Raw genomic sequence first — 16,997 nt, 5'->3', positions numbered from 1 at the left:
AGTGTTCACTCAATGGATCCCTCACAATACATTATTGTGCTGTACACAAAATCCCCCATACATGATACAATCTACACCAACTCTATGAAAGATGAAGACCTACCTAATCTATCAGTATGTATACAATTGGGCAGGCCCTCGCACTACAGACTTGCTGGCCATACATGCTTCGATTTTATCATCCGATTGAGTCGATCGGCCAGAGGGCAGAAAATGATCAACAGTTTTGTATCTAATTGGCAGCCTAATTTGGTCATTATTAGGTATGAGTTCCAACCCGTCTGTGTTATCCCACCAGGAAGATGTCACAGCCAATCATAGGTGGCGGAGGCATGCTGCATTTATGCAAAGGTCCGGCGTGTTCGCACACTCCACGTGCCGAGCCCACCAGGAAGTTGGCACCTGCGCTAATCACAGGCAGTGAGACATTTCCCGATCTCTGGAGCCGCACATCAGGAAAATGTCTCACTGCCTGTGATTAGCGCTGTGCCGTCATGACTTCCTGGCGGGCTCTGCATGTGGAGTGTGCGAATACGCCGGAGCTCATCCTTAGTCATGGATATGTGCAGCTACTGGGCAGGGGAATGCCTGTGATTGGCGGTCGACTGATAGCTTCTCAGACAAGTGTGAAATCAGTGGTGGTGTGTCCATAAAGACACACGGGCACCGCTCCCTCTCTCCAGCCACCCCCTCTAGCACCAATAGATCGATTCATGCAATGCATGAATCTATCTATGGCTGCCACCACCTATACAGGCGCCCGTTCACTTTTTGGTGCCTGAATTACAGCGGCAGGTTTTTTTTTTAAGCACCTGATTAGAGCCATAGGCTCTAATAGGCATCAAAAAAGGTGACCTGCGAGCGCCATGTTCGGCACGCGCAGGTCACTCAGCTGTGTTAGAAAAGCAAATGAATATTCACTTTTCTAACTCTCCGCCAATCAGGTGCTCGGATCTGTTGCCCGTCACCTGATTGGCTGAAATGACAGGCGCTGTGATTGGACACCTATCAGGCCTCCAATCATAGCAGAGGGTGGGAAGAGAGGACAGGAGAAGACATTGAGGAGCTGTCCCACCGCCACCGAGACAGGGTAAGTCCAGACAGCAGGCACACTGGCAGCATTTGATGGGGCACAGTGGCTGCGTTTGATGGGTACAGTAGCGGCAATTGATGGTACAGTGGCTGCAATTGATGGTACAGTGAGGCTGCAATTGATGGGGGTTTTTTTCAGAATTTTTTCTGTTTGTTTGGGCCCCCAAAAAATTTGAGCACCAGCTGCCACTGGTGAAAATGTTGGTATTTAAAGCGGAGTTCCACCCAAAAGTTGACACTTCCGCTCATCTGATTCCTCCCCCCCTCCGGTGCCACAATTGGCACCTTTCAGGGGGGAAGGGGGTGCAGATACCTGTATTAGGTATCTGCATCCACTTCCGGGAATAGACTCCCGCAGGAGTCACGCACACACCCGCTGTCTCCTGGGAAATACACAGGTCCCAGGAGATAGCGGGGACCACTTAGAACGCGCAGTGCGACTTGCACATGCGCAGTAGGGAACCCGGGAAGTGAAGCCGCAATGCTTCACTTCCTGATTCCCTCACAGAGAATGGCAGCCGAGCGATTGATCGGCCTCGGCTGCCAACATCGCTGGACTCCAGGACAGGTAAGTGACCATTTATTAAAAGTCAGCAGCTGCAGTGTTTGTAGCTGCTGGCTTTTAATATTTTTTTTCTAGGTGGACTCCCTCTTTAAGGGAGGAATGGTGCTGCATCATTGGTGTCTGTGGGAGGAACGGTGTCCCGTCGTTGGTGTCTGTGGGAGGAACGGTGTCCCGTCGTTGGTGTCTGTGGGAGGAACGGTGTCCCGTCGTTGGTGTCTGTGGGAGGAACGGTGTCCCGTCGTTGGTGTCTGTGGGAGGAACGGTGTCCCGTCGTTGGTGTCTGTGGGAGGAACGGTGTCCCGTCGTTGGTGTCTGTGGGAGGAACGGTGTCCCGTCGGTGTCTGTGGGCGGAATGGAGCTCTGTTGTTGGTGTCAGTGGATAAGATGGGGCCCCGTCGTTGGTGTCCATGGGAGGAATGGAGCCCTGTCATTGGTGTTAATGGATAACATGGTGCCCCGTCATTGATATCAGTGGATAACACGGTGCCCCAGTGGTCGGATAAAGGCAAGCAAAGTGTCACATCTGACCGTGAACTGCGTAAAACCTAGTGAGCTGCTATGCTTTTTCCAAGAATCCATAGAGTGTCTTTATATGTATGAAAAATAGTGAAGAATAACGTGCCTGTCCACTATATATATTGAAAAAATGATTAAACTAATCAGATGACTATAGATGAAACCAAACTCTTCACACACATCCACTGCTGTGTATATTATCAGATTCCTTGTGCTCCCTTCACCAGTTGTGCCCTCACCTCATATACTTTATAAATATGCCTTTGTAAACGGTTAATCCTCCAGAGCTTTCCTCCTTGTATTCCCCCTCCTTAATGCTGACCGTGAGCGTCAATCACATCGATCACCACTTGGTATTTATCCTCCTTATTGCTGCCCATGAACTCCAATCACAACGTCCACATGCAAAGCAATCAGATCTTGCAATAGTGCTTTATCATTGAATTTTTTTTTTTTTTGAATGTAAAACGTCCTATAAAACAATTATACTAAGAGCTTTTGGAGCCGAGAATCTGCCTGGCACACCTGTCCTAAATCTCTGTTGTTTTTAACTATAACACTATGGAATGTTAACTCATAGAGGTGTCCGTTTATGAAGCAGTGAAATCTATTCACTGCTTCGTTCTCCGGCATTCACAGTGAAGATCTTTCTCCTCTATGTGCCTGTTTATGAAGCTGTGTAGATCGCTTCACCTTCGGAGGAGTGAAGAGATCTACAAATGCTTCAAACAGTGGAGAACGGCCCCTGATACTGGAATCTCGTGAGACTTTACGAGATTACAGCACCAGAAATACAGAGATGTCAGTTTATTAAGCGGTGATAAATTATCACCGCTCAATACACGGACAGACGGCATGAATTACTGTTAATAAAATAATGAGTCCCCCTACATTATATACATATGTATACACACACACACATTATATATACATGTATATACACACACATTATATATATATATATATATATATATATATATATATATATATACATATACACATTATATGTATATATGTATATATATATATATATGTATACACATAAATATGACAGGGGGACATGCTAACAGTGTTGGGGGGTCTGAACGAGGCATAAGGAAGTTAAAAATCTTCCTCCTTCCCCCTCAGATCCCCCCAGATTTCCTCTTCACTCCCCGATTCACCACCTCTGAGCTGGTGAACCTGGGAGTGTGAATTCTCACTCAGATCGCCAGTGAAGCGGTGAGATCACCGCTTCATAAACTGGCCCTTACTGTGTCATTCATGAGAATTCTCCGCGTGTAGAGATAATCGGCGGGAGAACAAGTTCAAACATGTTCTCCCCCGATTATCACTGTTTCATAAACTGTTTATGGACTGTGATCAGCGGTGATCCTCGGGATCACCGCTGATCACTGCTTCATAAACGGACACTAGACTCATCGCAAATACAATAGAAATCTCTCTTGCTAATACTCACCCTGAGGAAGGAGATACGTGTACTCCGAAACACGTTGGGTGCAAGAGTATTGTATACTACTATATGTACATTGGTGACAATGTTGTAAAGGCATTCCTTATGTTACACGTTTAAACCCCTTTATACTACATATTTAATAAAATATTTTTGTATTTAAAATACTCTTTTACCCTTTATGTGCCTTTAAAGTCCACCACTAGTGTTTTTCTCTTTAGCTTTAAATACTGGATGTGGCACTAAAAAATGCATTAAATTGCTGTTCTATATAAATTTATTCACCGCTCCTAAAGCGCCCCTGCCCATTGAAAACAACGGGGCAGCGCCGCCAAAGCTTTGCGGGCGGTTTGAACCCTTTTTCGGCCACTAGCGGAGGTTAAAACCGCCCCGCTGCTAAAACTATGGTAAAGCTGCGCTAAAAATGGCGCCGCTTTACCGCAGGCACCCGCCCGCCCCAATGTGAAAGTAGCCTTAAAATTTCAGTTCAACAAGACATTTTTTTTTAAAATAATAAATTAGTCTTAGGCCAGATTTGTTTTCAATCTTTCTCTACAGGGGTGTTCTAAAATATTTCCAGAAAGGTTTTTGCATGTTTGCTTTAACCGACTATCCAGGCTGTTCAAAGTGCAACCAAAGTTAAATGATAAAAAATTGGTAGCAGGTAGAGGTTTATGGCAGATGAGATTTTGTATGTCTTGTGCCCAGGGCGGATAAAAAAAAATCAGATTTTTTTTTTTTTTATTATTTAAATTTGATTTTTATCATATTTATTTTAATAAAATGATTTGGAGTAAAAATCTATCTAAAGATAGTTTTCTATTTAGGATACATTAATAATATAGTTTATTCAGCATGAAATGGAGCTTAGTTATGTAGAATGAGGCTGTATATTCTGCAATATTTACATTTTTGGTAAATTTATTCAATGAATGCAAGCTGGTATAACATGCACTGCATTGATGCATTCACAGAATATTCCCTTTTCCCATTGTTTTGCAAATCTATGTACACTACAAACTGTATGATTGTTTGAAGAGAAATGCATCTGTACCAGACTCTAAGTGTGAGGAGGAAGGAAAAGCAGTAAAAATGAAAGTGAAACCTTCTACTCAGCTTATAAACCTTGTGATCTTTATGCACATAGCTTGAAGTGCTTTATTCTTATCCTTGCGAAAAATGGCAGCAGGCCGTAAAAGAGACCCAGTTTGGGAATATTTACTAACCTGACAGATTATTCTAAATAGAAAACCTTCATTTTGTTTTGCAAAAATAAAGATTCTAACTACGAGCAAGAAAAAGTCCTTACATTTAAAGAGCGCCTGTCATTTCAGATCCATCATAGCAGCCCCTGTTAGCGGACTCCCACTGCCGCCATGTTCCTCACCTTGTTGTTTTACTTGCCGCATCACCAGCCGTCCCATTAAAGTGAATGGGACTGTCGGTGAGTCAACAGCGGGTCAGAGGAGGAGCCGCTGCAGGACAGAGAAGAGAGTTCCTCTTTAACCTGTTCCCATCCTGCGTATAGTCAAATGATGGCTGCAAGGTGTCTGTTATCCTGGGCGGCTGTCATATGACGTCCTCGGCTTCCTGGCAGCAAGGGGGCGCGCTGGCTACGTCGCTCGGGAGCTGATGCGCATGCCTGGCAGCCGTTTTGTCCGCCAGGCACCCCTGTGGTTGCCGGTCACAGAGCAGGGACGTGGATCACACAGATCCACGTCCTGTCAGGGGAGAGGAAACCGATCGTGTGTTCCCAGTACAGAGGAACACCGATTGGTCACCTCCCCCAGTCAGTCCCCTCCCCCCACAGTTAGTCACTCCCTAGGTAACACATTTAACCCCTTGATTGCCCCCTATTGTTAACCCCTTCCCTGCCAGTGACATTTATACAGCAATCAGTGCATTTGTATAGCACTGTTCGCTGTATAAATGTGAATGGTCCCTAAATAGTGTCAAAACTGTCCAATCTGTCTGCCGCAATATCGCAGTCCTGACAAAAATCGCTGATCACCGTCATTACTAGTAAGAGAAAAATAAAAATGCCATAATTCTATCCCCTTTTTTGTAGGTGCTATAACTTTTGCACAAACCAATCAATATATGCTTATTGCGATATTTTTATTTTTTATTTATTTATTTTTTTAACCAAAAATATATAGAAGAATACATATCAAATATTGTGTTTTTTTTCCAAAATTGTCAGTCTTTTTTTGTTCATAGCACAAAAAATAAAAACCGCAGAGGTGATCGAAGAAAGCTCTATTTCTGGGAAAAAAATTATCAAAATGTCATATGGGTACAGTGTTGTATGACCGCGCAATTGTCATTCAAATCGTGGCAGCGCTAAAAGCTGAAAATTTGGCCTGGGCAGGAAGGGGGTGAAAATGCCCTGTATTGAAGTGGTTAAAAATTGTGATTTAAAACCAGTTGATTTAAATCAAATCCACCCTGCTTCTGCCTTATGACCCTTTTTCCTTCCTGCTATCAATTTTTTAAGATAATTTTACATGTAAGCCACGCATCTTGCAAATGCCGGGAGCAAGAGCCAGGTCGGGGAAATGCAGCTCCTTTGCAAATGCATGCACATACAGAAATGGCCGCCTATTGACTGAAGATTCCAGACATGGAAGAATGGGAGAAAATGGCAGCTGAATACTGGTAAACTGCAATGGATTACCTTTTAGATTGGCTTTATCTGTATGTTGCTTTTTCATATAACTGCAGGCCTAACCCCCCCAGTTTCCTCCTGTTACTCCGGTTTCCTCCCGCACTCCAAAGACATGCTGGAAGGATAATTGTCCCTAATATGTGTATGTATAAATGCAAGTTAGGGACCTTAGATTGTAAGCTCCTTGAGGGCAGGAACTGATGTGAATGTACAATATATATGTAAAGTGCTGCGTAAACTGACTGCGCTATATAAGTACCTGAAATGAACCTCCCCATCAATCTACTAACAGGCTATTTTTACATTTACAGTGGGAGAAGAACAGGTCAGCTCCATCGGACGGGGAATCTGTGTGTTGCTGGGTATTTCAGTAGAAGACACACAGAAGGATATTGATTATATGTAAGTTCTTCACCATTTTTAGTAGCATTTGTATGTTAAATGTTCCCCCCGTTCCTGTGTTTGTTTTCTATTATTTGTATGTGGATGTGCATTTATATTGATACAAAGGCTGGGGGGGTGGCCTTTGTGGATCAGGTCTCATGGAAGCAGCCATTGTGGTTGGCGTCATATTCTAGTTCTCAGTGAATAGGTTGAACTTCACCGCTTCAAAACTAAAGTCCATCACTTAGATTAGGGAATGGCTGCTTCTGGTTGAATGTGAGCACATGCAGAATCTGATCAGATATTTTGCTTCATGACAGGTTCACTTTAAGCTTTAACTCCAGCATAATCAAACTCCTGTCTAACTAGAGACATTGTTATTCTTCCTTGAATCTTGGGGTGCTTTGTGTATTTTTTCCAGATCTAAGCAGTAATCCAGTGTGAAATTTTGCCTTTCTGCTCAGGAGCTTCCTGTAATAAAGACCGGTCACTGCTGCTCTCTCTCCTTATGCTGGGTGACTGGTCTTGTCTCCGCCCCTTCTGCAATTTTCTACAGGCAGCCTGCAGTGGGTACTATAATTCGAGAGGCAAGGAAGGGGGGAATGGGGGACGGGGATACTCGTTATAAAGAATAACGAGGGAAAAAAGTAGTTATTACAGCAATAGTTGGTCAAGAGTGGTGGTATCAAAAAGTATCAGTTTATTGAATAGAAAATCAATGAAACATACTGAGGCTATCAATAGGAACATGCATCTTGTTAATACAGTTTCGTGAATACAAAGACTTAAGACAGGACAACATAAATGTTATGTAATTTATGTTGTCCTGTCTTAAGTCTTTGTATTCACTAAACTGTATTAACAAGATGCATGTTCCTATTGATAGCCTCAGTATGTTTCATTGATTTTCTATTCAATAAACTGATACTTTTTGATACCACCACTCTTGACCAACTATTGCTGTAATAACTACTTTTTTCCCTCGTTATTCTTTATAACGAGTATCCCCGTCCCCCATTCCCCCCTTCCTTGCCTCTCGAATTATAGTACCGCTTTCTCCAGTTAAAGCAATAACACCACACTCGGTAGTTGGTCAGACCACGATCAGCTACTGCACTGATCGTTAACTAATACTGTATTTGCATTGTTTCCCCTCCTTTCCCCCATTCCACATTTCGTATATAGCCTGCAGTGGGTGGAGTCTGCAGGGTCCTTCCCACAGCTCTGTGCTCTGCAAAAGCTATGTACAACACAGTGATGTCACTGCTACTTTTACAAGGTAACATCTGATTTTACAAGGGCATTTGGTGCCCACAAAGTCGATTTTATATAATTTTTGGCTATTGGGAAAAGATTTGAAAAAAAGTTGTTGTGCTTGGAGTTCAGCTTTACTCTTGCACTTCGGTGTTGTTTCATCGTGACAAAATAAGGGAATAAAGCATATAGTTTGCACACATCTTCTTAATTTATTCAGGGAATAAAAATAATGGTACTAATTTTTTGTTTTAAATGTTAAGTAAATATTGTGCTTTTGAGCGTTTTATATTAAGGCATACATTTTAGAAAGCGAATGTGAATAGCCTGTGCTTGTGAACACACGTGCCTGGCAGGATGTCAGTTTACACATTTGCATCCTAAAATAACTTCAAGTGATACTAAAGCTAAAACCGTTTGTTACCTTAATGCATTGCTTGCATTAAAATTAAAAACATTTTCTATTTTTCTGCCCCCAACACCCCCACCCCCCCTTTCTTCCCTGCGTGAAGGGGAAGAGATGGGAGAAGAGATCCAGTGCTGTGCACGGCTGCGTCCCTTCTCCCCTCTCTTCCTCTTCACACAGCACCTGAGCAGCAGCAGAAGTCATTGGTTCCTGCTGCTGACAATCAAATACACTGAGGATGGAAGTGGAGGGCGGAGCTAAGTCCCAATGTGTAAAGTCTGGTACACACGATGAGATTATCTGACGATTGATTGTCCGCTTTTTTTGCATGCTAGTCTCATCGACAATGAAGAGTGTACTAAAGTTACGAAAATGTAACGTATTGTAGTGTATTTGTATTTTCGAACGACAATTGTACTGATTAAACGAAAATCGTACGATCTGGTATCGTGCGAGAACAATTTTTGTGCTTGTCCCATCGGATAATTTCACATAAATTGTTGTGTTCGGCTCTCGAAAGCTGCGTACTAATGATCAGATTATCGTATGATCGCTCTGAAAGTGGTATTGAACTGGGTAGACTTGTGCCTTTTTCAACCAGACTATGATTTTATTTTCTATTTTTTTACCACTTAATATTCAAACTGTTTCTTGTTTTCATATGCCTTGTTTGTTATTTTTTTTCCAGTGTCCCATTTAAAAAAATGTGCAAAATTTCAAAAGGAAAAAACTTTTCATCTGCAAATAACTGCTACGTGTTCTATCAGAAACATCGTTTTAATGTCATTGTAGACAGGGCAAATTCTACAATAACATGTATAGTTTTTATTTATAGTAAAACTACTTTTTAAAGCCAACACTGCTTGAAACACGAAAGTAAAAAAACTATTTATTTATTTTTATGCCTTTTTGTCTACTGAGTGCATAGAGAATAATAATTTTTTGCAAAACAACATTGTCTACAAGCCTGAATTGTCCTACATTCCCAACCAAAAAAAATTATGTATTTCTTTGTTATGGTAAATATTGCTCTGGTTCATAATGGGTATAAATGTAAAGAGCTGGTCATTTTTGAAAATCTAGATTTATTGTATTCATAAAAAAAAATTTTTTACCTGGAGCATCAGGTCTCACCCTTGCTGCTTGTCCTTGCAGGGTGAGAAAGATTCTGAACCTTCGGATATTTGCGGATGACAGTGGCAAACATTGGAGTAAAAGTGTTATGGACAAGCAGTATGAAGTGCTGTGTGTCAGCCAGTTTACTTTGCAGTGCGTCTTAAAAGGAAACAAGCCTGACTATCACATGGCGATGCCTTCCGAGAACGCTGAACCATTCTACAAGGACTTCTTGGAGCAAATGAGAAAGGCCTACAAACCGGAACTAATCAAAGGTACTACTTCATAGTAAAGTGTTGTATGCCTCATCTTAAATACTGTGCTACAACACACTGTATATTTATGTGTAAAACTATAAAGAAAAGTCAACACTATGGGTGTAAGGGAATTTTTTTTCTTTCATAATGGTATCTTTTAAAGTGGTTGTAAACCCTTTATAACCACTTTTGCCAACAGGTAAGCCTATAATAAGGCTTACCTGTAAGTACCGTGAATTTCTCCTAAACTTGCACAGTTTTTAGGAGATATTCACTGTATCTACATGTGCTGACGTCATCGGCACATGCGCACTGAAGAAACGGCTCATTCGTGCCATTTCTTCAGTCCCTGTTCCATGACGTCATCTCTGGCCAATCACAGCGCTGGTACCCGTGAACCCGGAAGTAACATTCCGGAGACATGTCGTCCGCCACAGCTGTGTACTGAGACAGCTTCGTTCTAAGGTAAGTCTTTCAGAATGAGCTAGTATATGATGCACACTAGCTCATTATGCCTTTGTCTTGCAGGTCCGCCCCCCCCCCCCCAAGTTTACAACCACTTTAACCCTTTCACTGCCAGAACTGTTTTTGCAATTTTTTTTGTACACATTTTAAAATGCACATTTTAGGCCTGAAGGTTGCTTAAAACTTCAACGCACCATATATTTCCTGAAAGCAGAGACCTTAGCAAAAAAAATTGTTGGTCGATTTCTTATATCACATGATATTAGCGCAACTGTTTATCAAGTGCTTATATTCAGTTAAAAAAATTAATAAATAACATTTAATTTTAATGCACACAAAATAAATATATTATTCTATATTTCTATACTTGTGTGTGTCAGATCATTGGGTCTTGTTACACCTATTCATGGATACAACACACCATGTGTACAATGTATGTATTTTTTCTCTCCTCCCCTATTCTGTCTTGAGGACACATTTTAAAGTTTTCTTTTTCTCAAATTAAATATATTACCTAACATTTTTAGGGGGAAAAGTTTAGATTGCAAGAGTAAGCAGCTACCCAACATGTCAAGCCTTAGACTTGCGCTAAAACAGATTGGTGATCATACACATCATCACCAAACCAATTATTTTATAACAGGCATGTAGCGGTGATCAGGGACATTGACCAGTGACAGTTCGAAAAAAAAATTAATATTTTTTTTTTCACATTTTTATTATATATATTTTTTTCCTTCTTTTACAATTTTTTTTTTTTTTAACAAACTTTGACCAGAGCAATATAATGTTACCACAGTAAAACTGTACTACTCTGGGGAAGTGATCAGTATTTTATTTTTTTTTTCCCCCATACATTGTCTGCATATAGCAGTGCATTACATTGCTATATGCAAGCATTTTACATAATTAAATAATTAAATAATTACATAAATTAAATAATTTCATTCAGTTTGTTTTGTTGTGATTAACTGAGATTGGTCAGAGCTAATCACATGGTACAGATGGGCTGTGATTGGCCCAGTCTGTACCATGTGATCACACTGACCAATCACAGCTAGCAACACAATTGTATACGACGGAATGGATGGCTTGAAAGGAAGCCATCCATTGTTTACAACTGTCATGTGACCTGCTGTGATTGGTTACAGGGGTCACATGGTACTGGCAGTGGGCCGGTACAGTGATCAGTCATCCGGTGGACGCAGCCAATCACAGATCGCGCCACTGTGCGGACCCGTGTCTGCGCGCAGGGCACGTTCTGACGAGAAGTTCCTGCCTGTGTCATTATACCATATACCATAGGAGGGGGAGAGGGGACAATAAAGTATTGCTAATGGATAATATTGGGTAGTGAAGTTTGTTGACCTTATACAGGGGCACATAAGTCTAAGGCTTGATAAGAAAAATGAGGGGAATAACTGCGCTACGTTGAAATACATAAACAATAACAATTATAGCCAGGATTCATCTATGTAACACAAACGCAGTGAAATTAACCACTAGGCGCCCGCGCTATAGCCGAAAGACGGCTACAGCGCGGACTCCAATTGCCGGGAGGGCGTCCCTGGACGTCCTCCTGTTTACTTCCGCATTGCGCGCTCCCGCAGGCGTGCATCGCAGAAGTTTTGTGCTGGCCGTGTCCCTCGGACACGGCCAGTCACAGATCGCCGTAAACGGCCAATGACAGCGGCCATTTACAGTGCGATCGCTCTACCAATGAGAGAGGATCTCATATATAAACATATGAGATCGTCTCTCATCGCCGGCTCTCCCTCCTCACACAGAGACAGCGTGTGAGGAGGGAGAACGAACCGCTGCTGCAGTAAGTGTAAAAAAAAAAAAAAAAAAAAAAAAAAAAAAGAAAAATAAAAGTGTCTCCACTGTTATCTGTCCTGCCATCTGCCCCTGCCAACTGTCCTGCCATCTGACCCTGCCCTCTGTCCCCAGTGCCATGTATAAATGCCATCTGTCATCAGTGCCACATAGTGCCATTTGTCATCAGTGCCACCTGTCAGTGTCACGTGCCATCTGTCATCAGTGTCACGTGTCATCAGTGCCACGTATCAGTGCCAAGTGTCATCAGTGCCACGTATCAGTGCCATCTGTCATCAGTGCCACGTATTGGTGCCATCTTTCATTAGTGCCACGTATTAGTGCCATCTGTCATCAGTGCCATTTGTCATCAGCGCCACATGTCATCAGTGCCACATATTAGTGCCATCTGTCATCAGTGTCACGTGTCATCAGTGCCACGTATTAGTGCCATCTGTCAGTGCCACGTATTAGTGCCATCTGTCATCAGTGCCATGTATTAGTGCCATCTGTCATCAGTGCCACATCAGTGTCAGTGCCACGTATCAGTGCCATCTGTCATCAGTGCCACATCAGTGCCACGTATCAGTGCCATTTGTCATCAGTGCCACGTCAGTGTCACATGTCATTGTCCTGGTTCTCCAGGGCCTTCAAAAGTGTAATAGGTAGTCAACAAGTCAGATGTGTAATTTATGCTCCTAGAACACGTGATGGCGCTCCCTGCATGTTGGGCCTCTCTATGTGGCCAGGCTGTGAAAAAGTCTCACACATGTGGTATCGTAATACTCAGGAGGAGTAGCAGAATGTATTTTGGGGTGTCATTTGTGGTATACACATGCCATGTGAGAGAAATAACCTATTACAATGACAATTTTGTGGGGAAAAAAAAAAAAATCTTCATTTTGCAAAGAATTGTGGGAAAAAATGACAACATCAAAAACCTCACCATGCATCTTACTAAATACCTTGGAATGTCTACTTTCAAAAAAGGGGTCATTTGGGGGGTATTTGTACTTTCCTGACTTGTTCGGGTGGCAAGAAATGAGATAGGCCACCAGTACTTCAGATGTGATCAATTTTTTATGATTTGTACCATAACTTGTAGACTCTCTAACTTTCACAAAGACCAAATAATATCCACTAATTTAGGTTATTTTTACCAAAGATATGTAGCAGTATAAATTGTGGCCAAAATTTATGAAGAAAAATTACTAATTTGCAAAATTTTATCACAGAAACAAAGAAAAATGCTTTTTTTTTTTCAAAATTTTCGGTCTTTTTTCATTTATAGCGCAAAAAATAAAAAACCCAGAGGTGATCAAATACCACCAAAATAAAGCTCTATTTGTATGAAAAAAAGGACAAAAAATTCATTTGGGTACAGTATTACATGACTGAGTAATTGTCATTCAAAGTGTGAGAGCGCTGAAAGCTGAAAATTGGTCTGGTCACGAGGGGGGTTTAAGTGCCCAGTTGTCAAGTGGTTATATAAGAAAAAAGGGGGGTTGAATCGTGCTAAAACAGATTGGTGATCATACACATCATCACCAAACCAAATATTTAGAACTAAGTGAAGAGTTCCCCTTTAGTGTATACATAATATACAAAACACATGTCAAATTAATAATCAATCCAAAAATAAAATGTTCAAAGTGATAATAAAAAGTCCATGTATAAAAAATAAATCACCCAAGTGATATAAAAGTATCTTAAAAAAGTTCCAAAAAACATAAATTCTTGCTGTGAGAAGAAAAAAGCGTGCTTGCTCCACCACTGTGAAATCAGACTGGCCGCCTACCAGAAACTCATGATCCCCCGTTACAGAGGATCAGAGAAGGCTGTTTGTTAATACTTCTTCGAACCACAACCAATGGATCAGAGACCTTATACCGTGATGGGACATCAAAGACTGCAGGGTCAGGCTAAAGATGTTCACACTGACAGGTACTCAGACATCAGCCCACAGCATTGCAGATATGGTCATAGAAGGAAAAAAAGGCTCCATATAGTGTAAAATCATTCACTTTATTGGATAAGTAAAAGGTTAAACTCACATGTTAGTAGACAATAGTAGGCATGTAGTGTAGTCTGGAACACCGGCCGGAAGCTCACAGACAGCCCATCCTACTGGAAACAACAGCAGCAATGGGAGGTGCTGAGAACACGTCGCTCTGCCCTACGCAGTGTTTCGTGATAGAGTCACATCATCCAGGGGCACGGGCGGCGCATCTCCTCCCCTTATAGTACTAAGAGCCTGACCAAGCCTCGCTTTGAATTCCCTTCCATCGGCAGACTTGCACAAAAAATTGAAAAGTCCCAAGCGCTGATTGGTGCCTCACTAAACCAAGCCTCACTGTGAATGCCGAATTATCAGCGAGCCTACCCAGGTCGGATAATCCCAAACACTGAGTGATGTCAGGTGCACAAGTGTGTCCACAATCACTGGAGAAAGAATTAATCATGAATTGCAATAAACCGCTGGCTGGAAGGGGGTATGAAGTCAGGTATCTGGGAACCATAGAACGCATATGGAGACAGGTACCCCAAAAAAAACAATAAAATGTCAACAAATTACTAAAATTATCAAGTCAACCAGTGTGATCCGTGTCACAGACCGGACATGAATTGACTTGAGCATAAGGGGACATTCTAAAGATAAAATAAACAAAGGCCACCCGGTGGCCATGTTAAATATTGCAAAAAGATATATAAACGAAAATAGAAAATAGAAATAAAATAAACTATAGGTAATAGAGCTGTGTATCCTTACGAACACACAGAAGTCATACCTATATTGTATAAATAAATAAAGGCAAAAAAGCCTCAAAATAATCCTAAACAAATAGGTCCCATCTAGCAGCATGGTCCATGTCACAGACAGGAACCGGCTTAAAAAAGACATAAGGAGACATGTCAATGAAAAGCACGGTGGCCACCTAGTGGCCATATTCAAAATGGCACAGCACTATAGAGCCATGTCAGAAATCTAATCCCAGTGGATATATTAAATCAAATGGAACCAATGAACCTAATCGTGACTGTAATAGGACCATAGCCCCACAAATTCGTCTTGAGGAAAATATTGATAGAAAACATTCCAAGAATAGGTCCGAAAAGAGAAATAAACAATATTTAATAATAGTATTGATATTTATAAATGAATCCTTATTTTTAGTTTATTAAGGAAAAATCGGATGGGCCATAGAAAGATAATAAAGGACGGTATGTTTACCCTGCCACCTCATTAATGGGGCTATGTAGGTGGTCTAGATGGATGGGAAGTCAAAGCATAAGCCTTCAAAAAATTCACCAAGGGCACAGTTTGAACATCGAAATACAATACCATCTCTCAAACGCAGCTCATCCAAGCACCTAGAGATTGGGCTGCATACTTCATGTATATTGGTTAATGGCAAAAAGTTGTATCCCTCCTTACGAATTAATAAAGGCATTTACGTCCAGGTCGAAAATTCATGCCATGTGGTACATAGCTTTTGAGCCTGTGGATCCAGGACATCTCACTCTTAGAGATCTTCTTGACCAACAGGCTACCCCACCAATGTGGTTTGTACTTATCAATACCCACAAACAGGGTATTGGAGGGTTCCTGTTATGTACCTGGTCGTAGTGTCTGGACACAGGGTGCTTGTCATAGCCTCTCTTAATATTCCCTATATGTTCGTTTAGACGAACCCGCAATGCCCTTTTGGTCCTCCCCACATACTGAAGCCCACAGGGGCACTGTAAGAGATAGACCACCCCTACCGAGGTGCATGTAATAAAGGGTTTGATATCATATGATCTTAAAGTGCTAGTAGATGTAAACTGGGTAATTCGCCTAGCCCTATTGGCATTTAAAGCGCAAACTTGGCATCTTCCACATTTATAACAGCCAGTAAGGTTTTGGAGAAAGTTGCGATTCTCACCTGGAGGATCTTGGACAGAGGGAGCTACCTTACTCCCAAGGGAGGCCACCCCCCTAAAGACCACTCTAGGTCTAACTGGTAAGATTGAGCTCAGAACTCTGTCACTACCCAGCAGATGCCAATGTTTCTGTATCAATTGTTTAATATCACGATGCTGTACCGAATAGGTGGTAATAAACGGCACAGCATCTGATATAGTAGCATTATGTCGGGGTACATCAGACAAAAGTGAGAGTCTGTCTCTGTCTCGTGCTGTTTTCACGGCCAGAGACAGAGATGCACGGTCATATCCCTTCTCGATTAACCTATCCATAAGAATGGATGCTTGTTCATCAAAGGTAGTAATGTCTGAGCAATTACGCCTCAGATGTAAAAATTGGCCCTGGGGGATAGCTCTGAGCCAAGGCTCATGGTGACAACTATCCACCGGGATGTAAGAGTTTCTGTCAGTCACCTTGAAGTGAGTTGATGTCACAAAATGGTCCTCCACTATCTGGATCTTCAGATCCAGAGAGTGGATAGTGTCACGACTGGCCTCAAAATTGAACCTAATACCCCTGTTATTATCGTTTAGAGATGTCATGAAGTTCTGTAGCTCTGATTCACAACCATCCCACAGGAGGAGGACGTCGTCAATGTATCTGGCCCACAGGAGCACCTCCGATCTCCTGGGTGCATCAACGACGTCCTCCTCCCACTTGGCCATGAAAAGGTTGGCCAAGCTCGGAGCATATTTTGCCCCCATGACCACACCGCGATCTTGGTGGTAAAACTGGTTCTCAAGCCAAAAATAATTATGGCTAGCGGCATAGTGCAAAAGTTCCATGATGAAATTAATTTGTGCAGGAGGTAAGCCAGAGTCACGGGTGAGAAAAAGCTCCACCGCTTGGAAACCCAGGTGGCGAGGGATAATAGTGTACAATGAAGACACATCGGCTGTCACCATCCAAAGTCCCTCCTTAGGGGAAATGTTGGAAAGCAAATTAATCACATGTTTGGTGTCCTTGATAAATGAAGGTATCCTAGAGACCAAAGGTTGCAAAAATGGTTGATATATTTGCCCACCCGGGACGTGGTAGA

General features: G+C 42.0%; 1 protein-coding gene across 4 annotated transcripts in view; it reads left to right on the top strand.

The window, feature by feature from the left end:
- Positions 1-16,997, top strand: part of DTD1 (D-aminoacyl-tRNA deacylase 1) — an 857,518-nt gene that overhangs the window by 320 nt on the left and 840,201 nt on the right. For all 4 annotated transcript variants that reach the window (XM_073627970.1, XM_073627972.1, XM_073627971.1 and 1 more), the window contains exons 2-3: positions 6,606-6,696; positions 9,494-9,729. In XM_073627970.1, the coding sequence (XP_073484071.1) occupies positions 6,606-6,696; positions 9,494-9,729 (327 nt within the window). The remainder of the gene's footprint in view (positions 1-6,605; positions 6,697-9,493; positions 9,730-16,997) is intronic.

The sequence above is a fragment of the Aquarana catesbeiana genome, linkage group LG04 (genome assembly GCF_042186555.1).
Source record: "Aquarana catesbeiana isolate 2022-GZ linkage group LG04, ASM4218655v1, whole genome shotgun sequence".
NCBI lineage: Eukaryota > Metazoa > Chordata > Amphibia > Anura > Ranidae > Aquarana > Aquarana catesbeiana.
Note: the sequence above shows the minus strand (reverse complement) of the source record. Positions and strands in the feature narration are given on the sequence as shown.